Here is a 20,691-nt window from a genome sequence, read left to right as displayed (position 1 = left end):
CAGGGTAGGCCCACTACTTTACACTCGGAACTACGCAATATAGACATGCGTAGTTACAAAACTACAATAGACAGTTTGAGGAAAAGTTTTTCATACTTCCTGATCATGATAAGGTTGTCCGGTAAGTGGGGAGGCGTTGATGTGTGATGGAATCCCAACAGCTCGTGTCGAGTAGGTCAGACAGAGAGAGCAAAAGGGCGGGGGGTTGGCGGGGATTGAGCTAACCCATTAACCTCTGAGTATCAGAGGCGAGAAAGTTGTGCGCGAGACACAGACGAAAGTTAAGTGTCAGGGAAGGGTCAAACAGCAAGTGACCATGTTGGTGATGGTGGGTGAGACACTCGGGAACGTCGCGCAGCTCTAAAGTCATTAGTGCAGGGAGTGTTTTGACAGTTTGTTTACTCAGCCTCGTTGTCATTGTGGCTTCTGTTTGGACGGTATAAAACGGAGTTTGACTGTTTATTCAGGGATGTTTTGCTCAATGCTTAAGTTCCTTGGAATACTATTTCAAACTGTGGCTCACCCCATCACCTTCATCTCCTTCGCCCCGCTCCAGCTGATAGATTATTCATGTTATGCTCCACATGAGGAGGACCGAAGCCATAGAATTCCCTCCGACCCCGGACCTCGCTTTCATTCACAGAGATGGAGGGATGAAAGTGGAGGACTGTACAGTCATATGTTAAATTATAGATTTTCATTCACAGGAAATGAGACCTTCATAATCGAGTAGAGTTCTTGCTTCATTTGTTTAATCCAAAATAAAGCTTCAAATCAAATATGTTCTCTGAAGCTTCCGACTGTGCCTTTCATTGATAGCTTTTATTAGTTTCGATACAATAAACTGAGTGCAGTGCCATGTCACTGAAACTCTGTGCAATATAATGGTTAATTATTGCTTCAGAATGTTGTTCATCATTCTACTCCTAGATGTTCCAGACAGGGTGTGGTGGATAAGTCACATTATTTCCTCTCCTACACATGTGCCCATAAAAGAAGTTCCTTCTGAACTATTGACACCAATGAAATCCTTTTACGGCCAACGGAAGTAATGACAATAGGAACCTGTTCCCGTCAGGCACTTTCGCCACCTCAGCATTGATGATAAGGAGGCTGGTTGTAATTACTAACACTGCTGCATAACAAGATCCTCCTCACATTTTGCTGACTTATTCAATATTTATGTGTAGATTCTGCACATTCTTCACAAAATACAATGCGTCACAATGACGCGTTAACATTGCAGTATATTAAATCTCTGCCACATTGCATGGAGAAAAACATAGGCAGAAACCCCTGTGATTTCGCTCTGATGATCTAGTGGTTCTGAAGGGTCAACCTCACTGGGGACGGAAGGTAGAGCTATATAACTGTTGCAGTGCGTTGTGGGACTTGTGATGTCAGAGTTAGGAGTACTTTTATTTACAGATCATTGAATACTGTATCGTGGAATGGACCCAAAAGTTTTTGAAAGTCTTACAGTACGTTGATAACAAATTGCAGTGTGAACATTTTTATTAAATTCTAGTAAATTCAAATGCTCAAATTGAATCAGTCCATGCAGCTCTGCACCTGCTGATATGTTGTTCAGGATTTCCTGCTGATATCCTCCTGGCTGTGGCACTTGGGGCAAAGCATGATTCCACAATCAAAAAAAGGCTCTGGATAACCAAAATCGAGTAAATTGCTGAATAATTTAACTATAAATTCAAATTCAGTTTGTGTGAAAATGCTTCTTCCTGTTTATGGAGCTGAATTCACTTCTGTGTTGATAGTATTGTTCGTTTTTCATGAGGCTCGTAGTGTTGCTCGGATTCAGTCAGAAAGCGACGAAGAGGAGGTGTGAAACCAGGTCGAACTGTTCACAAGTTGACCTAATTTCATTAATATTCCTTCTCACTCCATCTTTTTCAGCCCATTTACATCATTTAATAACATAAAAATAGTTGGCCCAAATCCTTGTTGCTGTGGTGATTGATGCTCTGTCTTTGTCTTTAATTGGCTCTGACAAATTCTCTAGTATTAAAGCACTACTGTCATTTACGCAGCAGTTCAACTTTGGTTAACAGACTCATTCACTAGCATGAGGAAGTATGAATGATTGATATTGTTTGGGCTCCGCTTCCCTTCCTCAATGGGATGAAGCGTAAGTGTGCTGGAACGTATGGATGAATGGCTACATTGCCCTAATCCTAGACGTGGCCTAGATTTGACGCCATCCTTCAGCGGATATAGTTGTTGACCTGTCTGCCACGCTCTGCCCGTGAGTGTGTGTGTGCCCTGAGAACAATAGGCTCTAATGGGAGATGCTGTTTGGGCTCATGTCCACATCAGTGATCCTAATACTGTACGCGTGCCAAGCAGTTTGCAGCAAGCCAAACACTGGCAGACCGATGAAGCTTGGGGGCGGGGCTCCACATCTCCGTTCAACTTCAGGTTAAATCCATTTTTAAGTCGATTGGTGTTATTTAAATAAATAAATATTTGCATTTTAATTCCAAACACTCTGTGGCTTGGACTCGGACCTGAGGCAGTTCTTGGCACCACCGGTTCAATGGGACGAACCATCTGCTGTATTCAGCGACAGCCTGCACTCCAAATCTTAATCTAATGATAATAAAACAACATCAGTGTCTTTTCTGATGAGCCATCATCATACTTAGGATTTATTTTGAGTGCAAAATAATCAAATAAAATTTGAATGTGAAACTAAGCAACAGTGGCGCATGGTTCACCTTTTTAGTTGAAAGATGTGAAAGTTAATGTGTTGTTGCAGAAACAAATACTAGTTTTCGGAATGTACTTGAAGATTTATGGAACCATTTAGGGCTATCTATTTTGGCATCAATTGAACAAAGTTATTAATAATGAATGAATCAAGCTATTAATGTTTCAAAGACATATGATAGTTGTATCTAAAGGTTTGAATGTATTTCCAAAGTCGTGATCGAAAAGGGAAACTATCTCCATATTTATGACACGTAGTAATAAAAATAAATGTTTAACTCCGATTCAACTATACATCAAAGTCCATGTCCTTTGATGTGCGACTGGGCATCACTAGAGACTTTTTAAAGCCCCTTTATTCTTTTCATTGCATAGACCTGAAATTAAGGGGAAAAGGGGATGTAACTTTTTGGTTTTCGCTCAAGTCACAATTTGCAGATCCTCTTGAGCGCTGTGCACATCAGCATCGAGCAGCTGCAAATTTAAGAAGAGTGATGGAAAGGGAGAGAAAAGGGGGTTGAGCCTTTTATCCACAAATTCAAGGATCATTTGCAGTCCCTTTCAGGCTGTTGTCGTTCTCCTCGCCCCCCCCTCCCTCCCAGCTCTCACCATTTGGACTGAAAAGAAATACGGCTGGAGTAGATGGGGCATTCGCTTGTGTGTGTGTGTGTGTGTGTGTGTGTGTGTGGTATTGTGTTTGAATGTGTGATAGATTGTGAGCTGACGAACAATAGGAGGATTGTATGTGATCTATATTCATGCAGCACAGATTGTGGACGCTCAGCAGGCATCTCAAATCTGACTGGAAAGGCTTGATTTAAGAAAATAAATGAGGATTGATTTGTGATGCCACTCAAGACTTTAGACTAATTATTCTGCATTATTTATCAGTGACCATAATAATTAACTGGCCAAACACGTCTGTTGAGCTCATTCCTTTACTCTTTATTTCAAACATTTTAGTTGGTTGGAATCACTTTCAAACTCTGACACCATCAACTTGGATGTAGACCACTCTGGATCCATCACTCTACTTATAACACCGTTTGTAACATAAACCTGATTTTCTGTGTACTAAACCTCCACCTTACATACTGAAATCCATCTCTGTACTGCATTTATGTATACTTTATACAAGTGCATTAAACACTATACGAAGAAACTTGTACTATCTCCTAAGTTCCAGTCTTTGATCATCGAACTAATGGTCACACAAAGCAGGAGCTCCTCACTTTTCCTCCAGCTCTTTTCACTTTTCACCACCAAATCGAGTGAAATATCCGTACAAATAAGCCACAACAAGAGGGTGTGAGTTGTAAATGAACCACAAGGAAATGCAGAGGTGGTACAATAGTAGCAAGAGGAAGGGAAAGATTAGGAGAAGACCATAGCTGGTAAAGTTAGCAACGCTGATGCTAGGCAGTGTCGGAGCAGAGTACAGACTCTGAAGTTACCGACTTCATGGAAGCAATGTTGGACAATCAGTCGCAGGAGAACCGGGTCCACAGAGATAAGATAGATTGATAGTTTTCCATTGATAATCTCAGGAATAGGTATGACTGAATAGCTAGTTTCTCCTAGATTGTGATGTATTTACTGTTGTAAAAGTTAGTACACGTTAGTAGCGGGGACAGGAGCAGAAAAGCAGGTAAACTGAAACAAGTGTGTTTAACTTTCGGCTGTGTTCTGATCCCAGCAGGCAGATAGAGAGGCGAGAAAAGAGTAATGATGGGAATTAAAGGGTGAGGCAGCCAGAACTCCTTGGTAACCAAAGCGCAGAGGAACAGAGGGGCCGGTCCTACACTCCGCCTGCTGGGTGTGTGTGTGTGTGTTCATGTGTGTCTCCTAGGACTGGACTGCCTCGGGTGGGAGGGAGGAGGCTGTGGGGGTTGACCATGTGTGTTTAGAGAAAGCGAGATCGGGCTTCTGTCTCATTGTCGGCGTAGTAGACGCTCACAGACTCACACCGCTCAGCGAGGATGTGAGCGTAGCTCGGCTCAGCACTTCTTCCTACCTGGATTGTAGCCTCTTTTCTTAAGGAGCGGTGAGCATCTTAACCGGAATAATGGTGTTTATCGGGACATCTCTGAAGTCTGTGATCAAGTACTTCAAGAGGAAGGGTAAGTTTCTGCTCATTCTCATAGTGTGGAAATATGAATTAGCCTGTCATCGATTACAAGTAAACATCAATGTATTTTTAAGCCTCCAATGGTCCTATGTTTCCACCTTGTCCCAGCCAATGTTGCTCCTTGTTACTAGGATACCTGAGACCGGAGGGGGTCCTCAAATATTAGTCCTAATGTACAGCTGTATTTATAGAAAGTTGAAGAGGACATGCTGCTGGATATAAATGAATGGAGTTTATTATTTTTATTTTCTAATTTTCTTCAATTAAAATAAGAGTTGGATTATGCTTTAAATGTGTTTTCTTAATGGAAATGTTTTCTTAATGTTCATTCTTGTCATTATATAGATACACTGTTTTTTTCAGATTTTCTGTATTAACAGAAATCACCATTCACAGTATTATCATCAATAATTGCAGAACCCATTCTGTAAACGTGAGGTTCAACCGTGCAAGCCGATCTGCATGTGCCAAATCTAATCTCAGGTGTATTTAAAGCCCCTGTGTGTGTGTGTGTGTGTGTCTGTGAGGCCGAAGTCAAGGCTGAGGTGATTTGGTTAATGATTAGCTCAGCGATTTTGTCCCCCGCACAACTTATCCGACTGCCTGGCACATGACTGCACTTTGCTCCACACCTTCCCCTCCACACTCCAGCACTCTCCTCCTGCCATGTGACCTCATCCAATTATGTCCGCGGTCATAATCTGGCACGATCAGAGCTGATTGTAACTCCAAGATCAAAACTAGGTCAATTTTGAGACTAATAAAAAGGTTTTCTGTGGCGGTACGGCGTCACTAGCTATGGCCAATGGAAATGACAAACTGGTTGTATTGTGCCGGAAATCAATGCTTTACTGACTGGATGATGATCCGGGACACACTGCTGGGATTAACCTAGTGGCCAGGCTGCGTTCATCAATTCCTCTGGTGATTGTGCACGATTGATTTTACATCATAGATGTGTGCATAAATCATAGATCAGCAATAAAAAGTGTTTGTGTGTGGAATACTTAACATTCATAAAAAGGTTGCTGGGTCAACACTTCACTTCAGTCCAGGATAGTGAGGGTGGCGTGTGTCACTGGGGCTCAGTGGCCGAGACCCTGAAAGGTTTCAGGAGACTTTGTCGTCGTTCTTGATGTCACAAAGACAAAATGAAACTCTGCCTTTGTTGCATCAGAGTTTGAAAATTCGTTAAACGTTGTCATTGCCAGCTGGATTGCACGATATCTGTTCAACATTTCTTGTTCACGTGCTTTTCGATGAGAGCTCTGGAAACTGCTTTGCTAGAAAGCTTCATCCCATCTCGAGTGTGAGTTAGTGTGCGATAGCGCGCCGGGATGTCATTGGAGGGAGGGATTAGAAGTCTTCTGAAGGACTTTGGCGCTGCAGTCCTGCGTCGAGCCCGTGTGCATGGGTTTGTGTGTCGAGGGGCTGGTGGTGGGGGGGGGTATTGTGGTCCTGAAAGGACTGATGTGGAGAGTGATGCTGAGACACAATACAGGCTTTGTGTCCATAGTCCCCACGTCCTTGGTGAGCCTCACTGAGGCCCTTTCAGACCTCAGGAGGAGGGTGGGGGAGGGACTACCTGTGCTGGTGAGAAGTGCTGCAAATGGAAAGTAGCTGCGTGCTCTCTCCCACAGCATTTTAACCTTCACCGTTACTTGAGCTCGCCAGCTCTTTGATGGACTTTTGGTCCGGCGAAGTTTGCCTCGTGCTGTGTTCGATTGATTGTTGGAAACATGCAGCATGTGCATGTGGCGTTGCGCAACAGACTGAAAATAACTTGTGGGCACGGGTCCCGATAGTGAGAGTTGATGCTTCCAAAACTTTTTCTATATTACAATTTTATGAAGTTGTTTTTAATATGGGTTAGCTCATTCAAAATGTAACATTAACAAAAGACTGTTCAGGATGGCAGATCATTTTATTAAAATATAATTGGAAGTGTTTTATCTTCCACCACAATCTTAAGTTGAGCTTGAATTGGATCATAAATGTGGGTAAAGAGCGCTCAACTATGTAAAGCAGAAGACATCTACTAAATGGATGTTGAACCTAAAGTGGAATGACAATAAATAAAGTTGCCTAACTGTTTCCAATTTGGTGTATTCCCATGTGTATTAAGTGTAGATCTGAAAGGAAGACCCTCGGCCTCTGGATTAAAAAAAATGCCTGGTGGGGTAATGAACGAAAACAAAGACCCGTCCCTTCTGATGTTGGCCATACCCCAATGAGCATCAGTGTTAGACATCAAGGAGCCATTAATTAGCAGCCCAGACTTTGGAATTTTCAAATGACACTACAAGTTTTTGGATGTAAACATTCCTCTGCTTGCTGTTGCATCGCTGCGTCAGTTTGAAGAATGTGCTGATAAACATCTTATCTGAAGTGGTTGTCTCACACTTTCCCTAACAATCAATTTGTTGTCGTCGACCAGGTCTCTCATGCGTACTCTCCCCCCCCCACACACTTTGCATTCTCATTTGCACCTGTGGAAAAAAAAAATTCTCCCTGACCCGCCCCCCCATCACAGTTCCCTGCAGACTGCTCTGTAGCTCACAGTTAGATGGACGTGGAGTGTTGGTCTGCAGACATTTTCATGGATTAACTGTATAACATGGAGCTAATACTTCACCCTCGGTCGCCAACTTTGGCGTGGATACGCTCGCTTGGTAAGCAGTTGCTCATGTAATTACTTGCATTGTTTATGTTTGCGGGCTGTAGCAAACAGGCAGGAGCTGTGCAGTGATTAGTATCGACTCAGATTTGTCGCAGTAACTTGCTTAAATTAAACAAGTTATAGATTTCCAGGCGATGCTTCTGTTCATTTGGTGACAAGTCTTGTTTGTTTTTTGGAGATTTACTGTCTTGCATGCAGGTTATTCATTTTAGAGTGATGTTTTTTTGGCTGCAAAGTCAGTATTTCTGCAGGAGAACTGTCTTAATCCAAACATTGTGCAAACAGGATAAAGTGAAGCAAAAGTGAAGTGATGAACTGCATTTGTCGGAAGATTCTCTATGCTTTCTGAGCTTCTGCATGCTATCTTGAGCAGACTTTGTGACTCAATGTGAAGTTTGGTTTGTTTCCCTTCTGTGTCGCTCAGTCGTGTTGTTCCCGCCCAGAGGTGTGCGAGGTGTGTGGCCCACTGTGGGAAGTCTCAGCTAAGTGTCACATTTGTAGTGTGGAGACTGACACGTCCATGTTAAGCACTTCTGCTTCCTTCCGCTTCATTGGAGTACAAACATGTGTGCTGTTTAGATGTCTTGACTTCAGCTCTATCATACTCCTGTGGTGGGTCATTTTTTCTTGAATCAATGTGTTATCAAATAAAGTTCAATTCAGTCCTTCATTTGGTTCCCAGAGACCAGACCAGTCGAGAACTGGATTGCTTTAGATTGTCTTTAGTACCTTGAGTAAAAACAGAGTATTTGATTACCTCATTTGAATTGGAGTTCTTTCCAGTTCAACCATCTTTTGCAATGTAAATATCTCAAATGTCACAGCACTATGTCGCTGTGTGTCTATTGTTGAAAGCCTGGGTTTCATCAAGATAATGTAAATGACCATGTACTTCGGTGTGTCCACAGCTGTGTCCAACCTGGACGAGGAGAGCAAGTGGACGGTCCACTACACAGCTCCATGGCACCAGCAGGAAAATGTCTTCCTCCCGGGCAACAGGCCGCCTTGTGTGGAGGACCTACATCGCCAGGCCAAAGTCAACCTGAAGACTGCCCTGCGAGGTGAGGACTGTGTTTGACTGGGTACACACACATTAACAGACACTCTGTTCTGAAGCTAATGTGCAGATTTTGATCTCATGGTGTGGTTTATTTGTCTCGTACATGGCATGTCTTCACTACTGTTATCAGTGTGTCACAATATTATGCAGTAATATTATTATTATTATGCGTGATTGTGCACTTTGATACGCCAAATTAATGCTTGCAAAATAAGAGCTCTGTAGTATCTTTTTGCACCAGTAAATGCAGCCTAATGTAATATGTTGAATTTCCCCATTGTGGGTACAATAAAGGATTGTCTAATCTAAATATTGATCGCCCAGTTAATGAACAGGAAGCTATGCTTTTGGGGCTTTTAAGTTGTAGGGTAACTTCCTGTTAAACGCGCGTTCCCAGCTGGTACTTAACGTCTGAAACTAACCGCGGAATTAGCTTATAAAATCACTAAAACGCCTCCCGTGCGCGCCTGCTCCTGTCTAATGAGAGGGAAAGGTTCGTGAACATTTCGTTCCTCACCACTACTGAGCGTTGTTTTGCCGACCACGCTGTTTTGGAAGAGGTTGATGGAAAAGATTTGTTTTTAAAGTAGAAACGTGCAGTGTTTATTGCTAGCACGCCGCGACCTGCTACACACTGATCGGTTTGTTTCGTTTGAGTTGGTGATTTTTCTTAACGTAGTTAATGAAAAAAGCCTAGACATTGCTTGAAAGTCAGTTATTAAGTTTGTATTTGTTTCGGATTATACACGAGACATCATATGATTGTTTTTGTCATTACGTCGGCGGGTGTTTTTATGTACACTTGTGTTTGTTTAACCAGCAACACAACAGTGTGAGGTCATCGTGTGTCTGGTTAACCTGGACATGAAGGCCTTGACTAACAGCTGACAACTTATAAAACTGCACCACACATAAGAGGGGATATCCTTTAACCGTGGGAGTGGTGGGTGTGTACAGTCTTTCACTGTACACACTTCAGAGGAAGGTTCGCTTGTAACCCGACTCTTGACAGACAAACACTGTAGTTTTTCTGCTTCCTCTTGTTCTATACACCTCATGTCCTGCTATATTGATGGTGCACAAACACCACCTGGGATTTGGGATTAACCCCTACCCTCATTCTGTCAGCAGACCATCCCATCCTTCTGTCCTGCTGTCAGCACCTCCCAGCCCCAGGGGTCCGAACAGAAAACCAACAGGTGCTTGACAGGAGCACCTGTGCACCTCAGCTCATTGCCCACTCCCAGGAAGTGGAATAGAAGCTTCTATTACGTCTATATTTTCTTTTGCTTAGTGAACTTGAGAAGTGAAGTGTTGTGGCTCTGCTTCACGGTCAATAACAACTACCATGCACGTGTTTTTGTTGGTGCAGTTTATTGACCTTTGTGGGATGTTGGTTTTGGTGGCTGTTCCCAAGAACAGCACAGACATGGTGTGTTATACGCACATGATCTCTGTTGCTGCTGATTTATGCCTACTGGAGGTTATACATAGATGGGCATATATTAAATAATAAATGTGCTATTAATTCTGCTTTTCTTACATGTAGTTTCATTACAAATTCTTCCAACTTCTGATTAATTTATTTTGTGTTCAGCTTTATTTTTAGTCACTGGGTTCAATGTTCTATTTTTTTGAGCAGCCTTTCTTTACTAATTAAAAAAAAGGAATTAAAATCATGTAGTTGCAATCTAGTTTACAGCTTCTAATGCCACCGTCACCGATGCCCTCTGGGTTGAGTTTGACATGTAGAATTTAAGTGCCATAGCAGATGTGCTCGTTCTATACGTCGTTTCTAATCCCTAGAATCCGTCGTCATTTTTGCTTGTCTTCGCAGGTGACTTTTGACTTCACCCTTGGTTTGGTTTCTGCCTAGCAACAACTAACACCGCGCTCATCAGCTCTCAGTTATTTCATCCCCCTATGATCACGTACCTCCAGTCATCTCTGGAGCTCATCTTGTCGTCCTCATTATCATCGTGATTTACAAACGCACCCTTCCACTTTGCCTCATCTTGTTGCTCCCTCATCACAACCCATTACCAGCTTTTAACTGACAGTGTTCACCGCCGTGTCTCCACGGAGAGAGAGATGCTAATTAGCGGCGCAGATAGACAGAACATTAAAGTGTGAAGTCCTCATTCCCGGCTTTAATTCAGCTCATGCCTCTAATGTAACCCGAAAGGATGGTGAATATTCACACGCTGAGTGATGTCCGTGACAGAGTGGATGCTCTCACATGTGTAAATTCTGTCCCATTAATTTACCATTTTAGAGATTCAATTAAAGCGTAGTGAGTGCTCAAACATTATAGCGTTTCCAGAAACAAAGCGGAAAAGGGAGGATGAAGGAGAAAGAAAACGAGCGAGCGAGGGAGGGATGGTGCTGCCATCTGTGTGTGACAGACTGAAACTGATACCCCCTCTCTTGGTTACACACACACACATTCATTGGAAGTCTGTGGCACACAATCCTTTCCCAACAGCTGGCAACCACAGGGTGTATTTTACAGTTCTGGGGAGCGTCCGTCATGAATTACATTATATCCACATGCACGTCTTTGTTTACCATTGAAGCACTCAAATATGTTTACGCACAAAATGCACATTTGCTTGGATTAAAAGTCAATCATCACTTATTCAGAGTTGCATGTTCCTTTGTCTTGTTTTCTAGAATGTGACAAGTTGAGGAAGGATGGGTTCCGGAGTTCCCAGTACTACTCTCAGGGTCCCACCTTCTCAGACCCACTGCAGTCCGGCAGCCTGCTGGATGAGGAGGAGGACGACAAGGTCAGTAAGACAAAAACTGTGTTTAACAGCAGAATCCTCACGGTGATGTTGAAGTCTGATGCTACACAGTTTAGTCTTCTTAGTGTCATGGGGCTGCGACACTATGAAGCATCTTTCAAAACATAGAAGTCACAGCATTAAAAAGGGTAGTAGAGGATGACTTTATGCAACCAAAATAAGATGAGTCTCCACCTCTCACTCCTGAGTCTCACTTGCTAAAGATGTTTCTGCTGCAGTCAGAGATGGAGCTGAAGGACGACTGGATTCGGAGGTCAACGCTGAATCAGCAGCATGTGACTCGAGTTTAAAACAGGATCGTTCTGCCCCCTCGTGGTGGGAAATAGAAGTACAGGAAGAATTGTGTTTTAGTTGGGCTCCTGATATAACTCCTACATAGGTCTGCGTGATTATTGTCAAATGATAATTATTTTGATTAATATTGTCATTATTATTAATCACCGTTTTTCAGGATGCTCTGAATTTTTTATTGTTTCAGTTAAAAATGTATTTTTTATACATGTTATTTACAATACAGGTGCATTGCAATTGTATACCTTTTATCTTTTACCTATTATTATCATTATTATTATTATTATTATTATTATAGCCCTGTAAATATAGATAGTTTAATTGTGGCTGCCAAAAACGTGATCACAATTATAATAATTGTGCAGCCCTCAGTGCACTCCAACTGATTATTAATGGTTAAAGTTATGAGCTTGTGTGCCTGAGTTTAACTTCTCAGATGGGCTCAAGCAACCCTGACTAGACTGCAACAAGCCAAAAACGAGCCCCTATTTTGTGTCCTAGAAACCAGCGCTGGCTATTTCACTGAGTTTCAATAGTATGATTCTTCCAATATGATTTGTGCAGATGAGGATTTTAATATCTCAAATGCAGCTCCGCTGTCTGAACTCATCAGCTCCATCGCATGCTGCTATCTTTAACTCTCTGCTCTGATGTCTCATTAGCTACTGAAGAGTTTCTCTCATGCCCCTCTCTTCCCCACCACTTCCTGTTGTTCTCCATCCACTGAGTCTAACTTTGCCTGACAGCAGCTCTAAGTACAGAAACAGAGATCCTGTTTTGGCCGTGAGGATGCAAAGTAACAAGCGAAACTCTTTATGTCGAGGCATTTCTGTCCGTAGCTGTCTTTCCCTCTTTTGTTTGGTCGCCCCGATTTATCCAGCCATCCATGAATCGCCCTAACAAACGCAACAATGGCTCTTGTTCCTCATCAGTCGGGTGATTGGGGTAAACAGTGAGGTAGCTGCGGGAAGATGATTGAGAACAGTTTCTGCACTTGGTCTGTGGATGAGCAGCCACTGGTACGCGCGGTCGATGTCGGCATATGTGAGGACCAAATCCGTCTGTGTTGGACTGGTATTAAAAACAAAGTCGGGAGAGTTTTAATGCGCGTCTCTTTGATCTGGATCTTTATTAAATGACGAGTAAAGTGGAGAAGAATGGTTGAAGGCGCATCAGTTGAAATGGTAAGCCATAAATGTTTGTTCCATATAAGAAACAAAGATGAAATGTGACCTTTTCAGAGTTGTAAAACTGCGGTGTGATTGTTACTTTTGAGAGTGTCAGTGAATGTTTTCCTGTACTGAGGTTTTGGATAATCTTAGAAACACATATCCATTTTTATATTGAGTGTCAATGTGCACATTAAAGTAACTGTTTATTGTAAATACAATTCATCCATAAATTGTCATGTCCATGCACTCACATACCCCAGCAAGGAAATCCCCACTCATTGTCAATGTCTGTCAAGCACGTGCAGCAGGGAGGAGACCTGGCGATGGACTTCGTGGAAGGTTTTTGTCTCCACTGTGGTTAAGGCATGTCTTGGTTGTTCTGTCTCTCTCACTGGGTGCTCGATCATGGGAAAGAATTATTGTCTCTTAAGGCTGTTAGGAAGCGTCGGCTGGAGTTTATGAGTGGCAGTCTGTAGGGGCGATTAAACCAGTGCCCTTTCGGTTATACACATTGATTGCGTTGGTTCATCCAGCAAGTAACCGGCTGTCAAGTTTGGATTATGTCTTCCAAGGGAATCAGAATTGGAGAGTTTTCCCTCACACTTGACGAGGAGAAGGTCGTGGTTCACCCTTTGTTTTCTTTACTCTACCTAAATTATTTATATCACCCCTTTAGTCGTCTTGAACTTCACTGTCCTTCATTGCTGAATGTGCTGCTTCATTTCTCATTGTGCTTCTTCTCTCCTCAGTCTTTAGCTTCCTCAGCAGAGGATGACAAGTCACAGCTGTCCATAAGGTCTCAGTCCATGCTGGGCAGTGACAAGCTCGATGCTGCAGAAGTGGACGGGAAGGTAGTCTGGACTAAAGCAACCCCCCTACCGACTCCTGAGGAGAAAATGAGGCAAACAGCCCAGGCAGTGCCCACGGACATAGTAGCTATCAACGTCACAGGTATGATCCCGACGTGCTTCACCCTCCTCTTCTGTGTTTCTAAAGTAGCATCCAATGTCATTTCGCTTCAAACCAAACTCAAGTTGAAGTTTAATTTCAACCTATTTTGGTTCTGATTGTGTTCGGGGTTGCAATTTTCGGTCTCACCACAAGATGGTACTGCGTTTTTTTTTTTTAAATCACAACTTGGGCTCAGTGAAAGAGAACATAGTATACAAGAAAGTGTGTGACAGCTTCATCAAGTGGAGCCCTGACTCCACCCCCCGCACCTCTGTGCTGTCCTGCCCTCCATCAATGCTCCTGGGAAATTGACCTTCACCCTGTTTTATGTGCGTGCGTGCGTGTGTGTGTGGAAACGGTGTGACAGCTCGCTGGAAGGTTATGTGACTTCATGTCTGATCCCCCAGCACTTGGCAAGCAATCTCTCATGCAGAGCAGAACGTGTCAAATGTGGCATTTTCACATTTCAGTCTCACATTGCTGAGGATAAGAATGTACTTACTGCTTTTTAAAAAGATGAAGTTAGAGTTTGTCTGCCCACTGACCCCCTTTTTACACTATTCTACGATTGTTTTCTACAGTCTGATCGAGCACAAATAGTAAGAGCTGTGGGGATTGGTCGCAGGTGGTCTGTCGGAAATAAGAATTATTCCTTGTGACTTAATAAAATGATGAATGAGCCGTTGCGTGTTCAGGTCTTGATCAGACCTCCGAGAATTGAGTGCAGGGTGTGAAGGAGGCTGGTTCCTGTCAAGACCTGACAGGAGATCCTGTGGGCACTAATGAATGTTCTCTGACTGAACGCAAATCACGCTTGACTTCATCTCCTGTCACATTATCTCACGCCAAGCAAAACTGATTTACCTTTTAGGGACTTGGCAAGACGCTGCCAATAATTTTGCCACAATGATCGCCTCACTGACAACAGCTCATCACATGCTTCGTTCTGAACGTGTTCTTTTCTTTTCAAAGCACTGATGTATTTACTCACCGGTAGAACCATGACAGCGGAACCTTAAAGGATGCTATCATTTTTGTATGTTTTATATTGATTTCTGTATTCACTTAGGTATCCACAAATGTCTATGTGAAACGGTCATTTGAGGTTTTTAAGGGAAATCATCCTGAACGCATCAGTAAACACCAATGCATGTTCACGATGAGTAGAAATGTGGAAGGCAGATAAGAATCAGTGGGTTTCAAGAATCTTATCGCAATTCATAATTGCATCGTAAACCAAGCTTTCATTCTACAAAGCTTTTTCTTAAATAATCTATTTAATAAAAGCAGTGCTACATGTAGAGTGCGTTACGTTCCTTATGACGAACTCAGCTTTTGTTTGTGGTATATTGTGTGTTTTGACATTGCAACAGCTAATGAGTCAAAAAAAAAGAGCAACATTTCCTCACATGTCTCCAGTTCCAATACAAAAAAAGTCTAATAACTAAATATGAATCTGTTTGACAAACTGACTTCACTGGAGAGAAGTGAGGAAGTGGGTGTGTGAACCCCTCCCTCTAAACGCTGCATGCTCCCTCCCTAAAAGAGTAAAACCAGAAACCTGCATGTTGTTGACTCAACTAACCCACTGCTGTCTGCCTGTGTGTCCGCCTGCCTTGCTCTCGCCCTCCCGGCCACCAGGGGCAGTGTTTGACCGGCAGGCCAGCTTCCGGCGCTCCCTCATTAACACTGACACCGTATCCCGCCGGCCCAAGAAGGTCAAACGCAGAAAGACCATATCAGGCCTGCCTGACAACTTCCACCAGGAGCTAGGTACGGACGACTGCGGGGCGCTGTGCTGCCCTCTGCTGTCCTCGGAGCTGCACCGACACTCTGGACAAACTCCATCCTCCACTACTCCTGTCCTGTACTTCCCATCTACTGTACAGCTCATTAGTGTCTCTTGTAGTATTGGTGTTGTTCAGGAATTTTGTTTCTGTTCCTGTGTTTGTGCTGGCATCATTATCTGTGTGTGTGAGTGTGTGTGTGTAATCCTGTGCCTGTAATAATGATCTCAGCATGTGTCCCATGAGTTTAAATGACGGATAAACACCCTCAGATGATCTCAATTTGCCCTATTTTTGAGAAATCTAAATCCCAACTAACTTCTCGACAGTAGCTCCCTTAACCAATATGGATGTTCAGAGGTCTGTGCTAGACTGACCACTGCGACAACTAGGCATCATGATAAAGAGGTAAAAATGGAGGAGTGTGATGTCACTGAAACTTTTATGTCCTCAGATGTAATACTACACAAGTGAATTGTCTGTTTTTTGTCTAACCAATACTCAAAGATGAGGTTCAGATGTGACTTATTGTGGTACTGTTCTCTTCCAACGGCCTTGTCAGCCGTGTTAATTACTCGTCTGAGCTCGGTACTAAGTCCACTAAGCTGACACTTCGCTGAGTTGCTGGCTCCACATGGCTGCTGTTTATTTACACATGTGTGCAGCGTTTCAGAGTGTCACTTCCCGATGCGATATATGACCACCAGAGCTTGGACGTCTGGTGAGTGTCCAGATGATGACAGCCTTTAGAACGCCATGATTGCTGGGCGGGCGTAATTGTCCCAGTGCTCCAGCCCTCCCTCTCCTTGCACCAGAGCAAAGTCGACCTGCTGCTTAATCTATTGCAGCAGCAGCAGCAGCAGCAGCCGAGCTGTCACTCCAGTTCTGAGCAGAGGAGGAAAGGGAGTGTGTGTCTGCTTTAGGATGAGGCAAGGAGGACAGGGCACGGTTGTCTGTTATGGATTTCCAACATCTGAACGTTGTCTCCTGTTCTATGAGTTATTGGTTCACAGGCTGGTATGGTTTGTAAAATTCTCTGTTTCTCAGATTGCCTTGTGTGATCTTGCATGACCAGTTTTACAGAGTGTGACTAAAGTGTGTTTGTCTGTCTGTCTTGTGACCCGTGTCTTGACATGTCTGCAACATTTCTGTTCTCATTCTACCGTTTCACATTACCTCCTTAGTAGAGATCCGGAGTCATTAGCTTTTCAGACAGCCGTAATTAAATTCATTAGCATCCTTGTGACCAGTTTTCCATCTGTTCACTCAGCATAGCTGAGTCTGAGTCTGGCTGGAAACTAAAAATGGTATGTTCTTTGACTTGCCACTAAATGCAAACTTTTCTCCTCTTTGTCACAGCAGCAAAAGGACGAGGCGGGGAGCTACGACCGCATTCCATGTTCATCCCAGGACAGTACTCCACTTTGGGCCGAGTTGGGAGTGTCAATTCTATGCTACGTCGGTCCCACACACGAGACTCCAGCTGTCAGACAGAGGACGTGAAAGTCGTGCCCCCATCTATGAGGAGGATTCGGGCTCAGAGAGGCCAAGGCATTGCCGCTCAGATGGCTGGCATCTCTGCGTCCTCCTCAACTGGAAGCATTTCCATCTCAAGCACCGACAGCTCTGGAATTTTGATGATGCCGCATCAATTTAATGGTGATCCGTCCAGGTTTCACAGTCTGCCCCGACAAGGAGCCCGAGTCTCCCTGAGCGCTGACCCTCTTTACAGCAGCACCCCCATCAAGTGCGAAGAGCAGAACACACCTCAGCGGCAAATAGGAAAACTTCAGGTTGACGAAACCGCAGTGCACATGAGAAACGCCCCGAGGACCAGCACCTTGCCCAGACCCAAGTCTCAGGAGGTGAGGGCAACTCAGTCAAGTGACTGGGGTGGCGGTCCAGCTCGCTTGGTCTCACCCCATGCTTCCTACTCCACCTCTGTCATACCCAACGCTACCATATCCAGCTCATCTGAAGTCATTACTCTCAACACGTCACAGTCTCCTGCCGCGGCTTACCCCACAGCACGACCACTCAGCCTGGCCTGTGGCACTCCCCCAAAGATTTCAACTTCCACAGGTTTTAGTCACAGTTCCACGTGTCCAGACTTGATCACCTCCACGCCCAACAGTGCACCACAGATTGGTGGCAAAGTCGCAGCAGCACCTGCTGGCAGCTCGAGGGACTCTGACAGCAGCCTACACAGCCACAGCACCTTGGCCCCAACACCACCGTCCTACTTACCAGAGGAGCAGTGGCTCTACGATACGCCTGAAAATGTTGTCAGCCCACACCGCCCTTTGACCTCCAGCTGCTCGACACCGATCAACCAGCTGTACAGTAGCTTGGATCAGTCGTCCAGGACGACCACAGATTCTAGTTCTCTGTATTCCCAAGACAATGATGGATACTACACGTCCATGCATCTGGATTCGGGATTGCGGTCACGCTGCCATAACGGTGGGCATGGAGCGGCAGCAGGACGGCCCACCAGACACAGCATGTACGAGTGCCGCGAAATGGCCAACAACGAAGACACTGGGAGCTTGTACAGCGATCATTCCTTATCCCGCAGTATCTCCCTGCGCAAGTCCAAGAAGCCACCGCTGCCTCCAGCTCGTACGGACTCCCTGAGGCGAAAACCCGGCTCCAAAAAGCCCCTCGGAGGTGTAAGTGCCATCTCCGGATCAAATGAATCCAACGGTGCGATGCTCAACGAGACGCTGATTGCAAGCCTGCAGCAGAGCCTTCAGATAGGACTGAGAGGTGGGAAAGGTAAAGGAGCATCTCCTTCCTCGCCCTCCCACAGCCCCAGCAGCGACTACGATGACCCCTGGGTCTTACGACCTCGAAGCCACAGCAGCATCAGTGCTGGGAGCTCCGCCGCCTCGCTGGTCGCTAACAGCAACAGCATCTCCAACGCTTACTCGCTCTGCCACGTGACTCCTACTCAGAGCGAGACCAGCAGCTTGCGCTCGGATTATGCTGACTCGTGGGGATATTACATGGACTATCCCCGAAACAATGGAGACCCGAGAGCACACACCCCTCTCGCCACCACGTCTGATAGCATGTTAGCTGGTTCTCAGTTGGGGCAGCCTCAGAACGGAGCTAACATTCAAACTGATGATCCAGGGTCTGGAGTTACCGTTCAGGATGGAGGCGTCGCGGTCAAGCCCAAAACCTCCTCACCTGACAGGGTGCACCGACTGACGTCACCCTCGAGTGGCTACTCCAGTCAGTCCAACACTCCCACTGCTGGAACACCAGTGCCCTCAATTGCAAGGTCAATGTCTCCTTCTGGCGGCCGACCCAAGCCTAAAGTTCCAGAGAGAAAATCCTCTCTCATCTCCTCATTGTCTGTGTCCTCCTCTTCCACCTCTTTGTCATCCAACACGTCAGATTCCCTCAAAAGCTCTGGACCTCCTCCTCCACCACCAGCTCCTCCCATCCTGCTGTCCTCATCATCCACTCCTAATACTCCCATCAGCCAACCTCCACCGTTTCCGCCTCCCGTTCCGCCAGCCAACACTCCACCTCATTCCGCTTTGAGCCCCCCACCACCTTGCTCCGCCTCCCCAGAGTTCCCGCCCCCTCCCTCACCTGATGCACTGCTCCACACAAGTGTTTCATTTAATGGGAGCTTCAGCCCTCCTCCTCCACCTCCTCCCCCGCCTCTCCCCTCTCTCGTGTCCCCACCACCTCCGCCTCCTCTTCCCGATTGTGTCCCCTTACCTTCCTTCACCCGACCTGCTGTGACGCCAGTGAAAGACCCTCCTGCAAACAGCCCCACTGTGTCGACTAAGCCACTTATTACGCCCTTCGCACTGCAAAGCGTCCAACTCCGCTCAGTGAAGCGACAGGAGGCGGAGGTCGGCAAAACGAATGATAAAATGCTTATAGAGCTCAGTCAGTGTCTCAGACCGGAGGCAGTGGACATCATTGTCTACCAGAATCAGTTCCAGTCGTCAAACCACTGTCCAGGAGATTCACGTAGCTCCACCCCGTCTCCAGTGTCAAGTCTTACTGAAGAACTGGGCCGTCCATCGAATTCTACGGACTGCAACGGAAAAGTTACGAAGGAGGATTACCTCTTCTCAAGTGCAAAAGAACTTATACGAAGTCCGCAGAATTCGCCAGTCAAGGTCCCCCCTGCGGTGTCAAAGAAGCCAAATTTGCCAGTGACACTGACCTGCAGCAAACTGGAGCCTGTCAGTTCCCAAACAAAGGATACATACGATGGTCCTCGTCCCGAAGACCACATTGATGCGCCCACAGTCTCAGTGAAAGAAGAGGCAGTGGAGAAACATGAGGCAGAGGACAGCACCACGGAGACGCCAGAGTCTCTAGCAGTGGTCAGCACGACGCCCTCAGAGGTCCCTAACAATGGCCAAAACTGGCAGGAGCACAAAGAACCATGCGCTAATGGTGACGCTCACGAGGACACTGATGAAGATGTGGAAGAAAGTAGCACATCCGGATCCACCAGCTCCAAAGAGGAAGACCCAGGTGAGTTTGATTTAACCATTTGAATCACCAGGGCATCGGGGTATTTTATTTCTGAAGCGGGTCACATTGGTGGGTAGAGACCAATGGTGACAAACGTAGCTCCTTCAAGTGCTTTATTTTGACAAACTTGTGAATTACATTCATCGTCTGGTTGAGCCGACGCTCTCTGTGGTTTGTGCCATTTGGTGGTCAACATCTTCGGCAGCTGTAGAGTTGATCCCACCTTCTGAAGAAAAGGAGCCAAACTTAAAACCACTAGACTAAAAGCTTTAAGTACCGTGAAAATGGTGCGGAAGAAGGGGCTTATCGCTGAGAGCACAGGCATGAATTCTCTCACTACTCCTCATCTCATGTGCAGAGACTCTCCCCTCAGCTCTCCTCTTCAGACTCACCTCCTTATTTCTATTTATTCTGGTTGGTGTTAATCTCTCTTGGAATCTGTCTCTCAGAGAAGAGAAGGTGGGGGAGAAGCATTACAGGGATGCTTTTCGGGTTGGAGGGAGGAGGGGCTCCATCGTATCAGAGGGAGGGGGAACAGATGTAGTGAGGGTTTGGAGGGGAGGATGGGAGAGTGAG

The 20,691-nt window shown here is 45.2% G+C and overlaps 1 protein-coding gene across 11 annotated transcripts in view; it reads left to right on the top strand.

The window, feature by feature from the left end:
* The window catches only part of nhsl1b (NHS-like 1b), a 74,484-nt gene that overhangs the window by 49,632 nt on the left and 4,161 nt on the right, over positions 1–20,691 (top strand). For 5 of the 11 annotated variants that reach the window (XM_053880277.1, XM_053880280.1, XM_053880288.1 and 2 more), the window contains exons 2-6: positions 8,444–8,596; positions 11,269–11,384; positions 13,615–13,816; positions 15,458–15,589; positions 16,963–20,115. In XM_053880277.1, coding sequence (XP_053736252.1) covers positions 8,444–8,596; positions 11,269–11,384; positions 13,615–13,816; positions 15,458–15,589; positions 16,963–20,115 — 3,756 coding nt within the window. Of the gene's footprint in view, positions 1–4,620; positions 4,848–7,394; positions 7,528–8,443; positions 8,597–11,268; positions 11,385–13,614; positions 13,817–15,457; positions 15,590–16,962; positions 20,116–20,691 lie in introns of those variants that run through there. The other 6 variants (XM_053880283.1, XM_053880286.1, XM_053880284.1 and 3 more) reach the window with 6 other exon arrangements.

The sequence above is a fragment of the Synchiropus splendidus genome, chromosome 12 (assembly GCF_027744825.2).
Source record: "Synchiropus splendidus isolate RoL2022-P1 chromosome 12, RoL_Sspl_1.0, whole genome shotgun sequence".
In the NCBI taxonomy this organism is placed as follows: domain Eukaryota; kingdom Metazoa; phylum Chordata; class Actinopteri; order Syngnathiformes; family Callionymidae; genus Synchiropus; species Synchiropus splendidus.
Note: the sequence above shows the minus strand (reverse complement) of the source record. Positions and strands in the feature narration are given on the sequence as shown.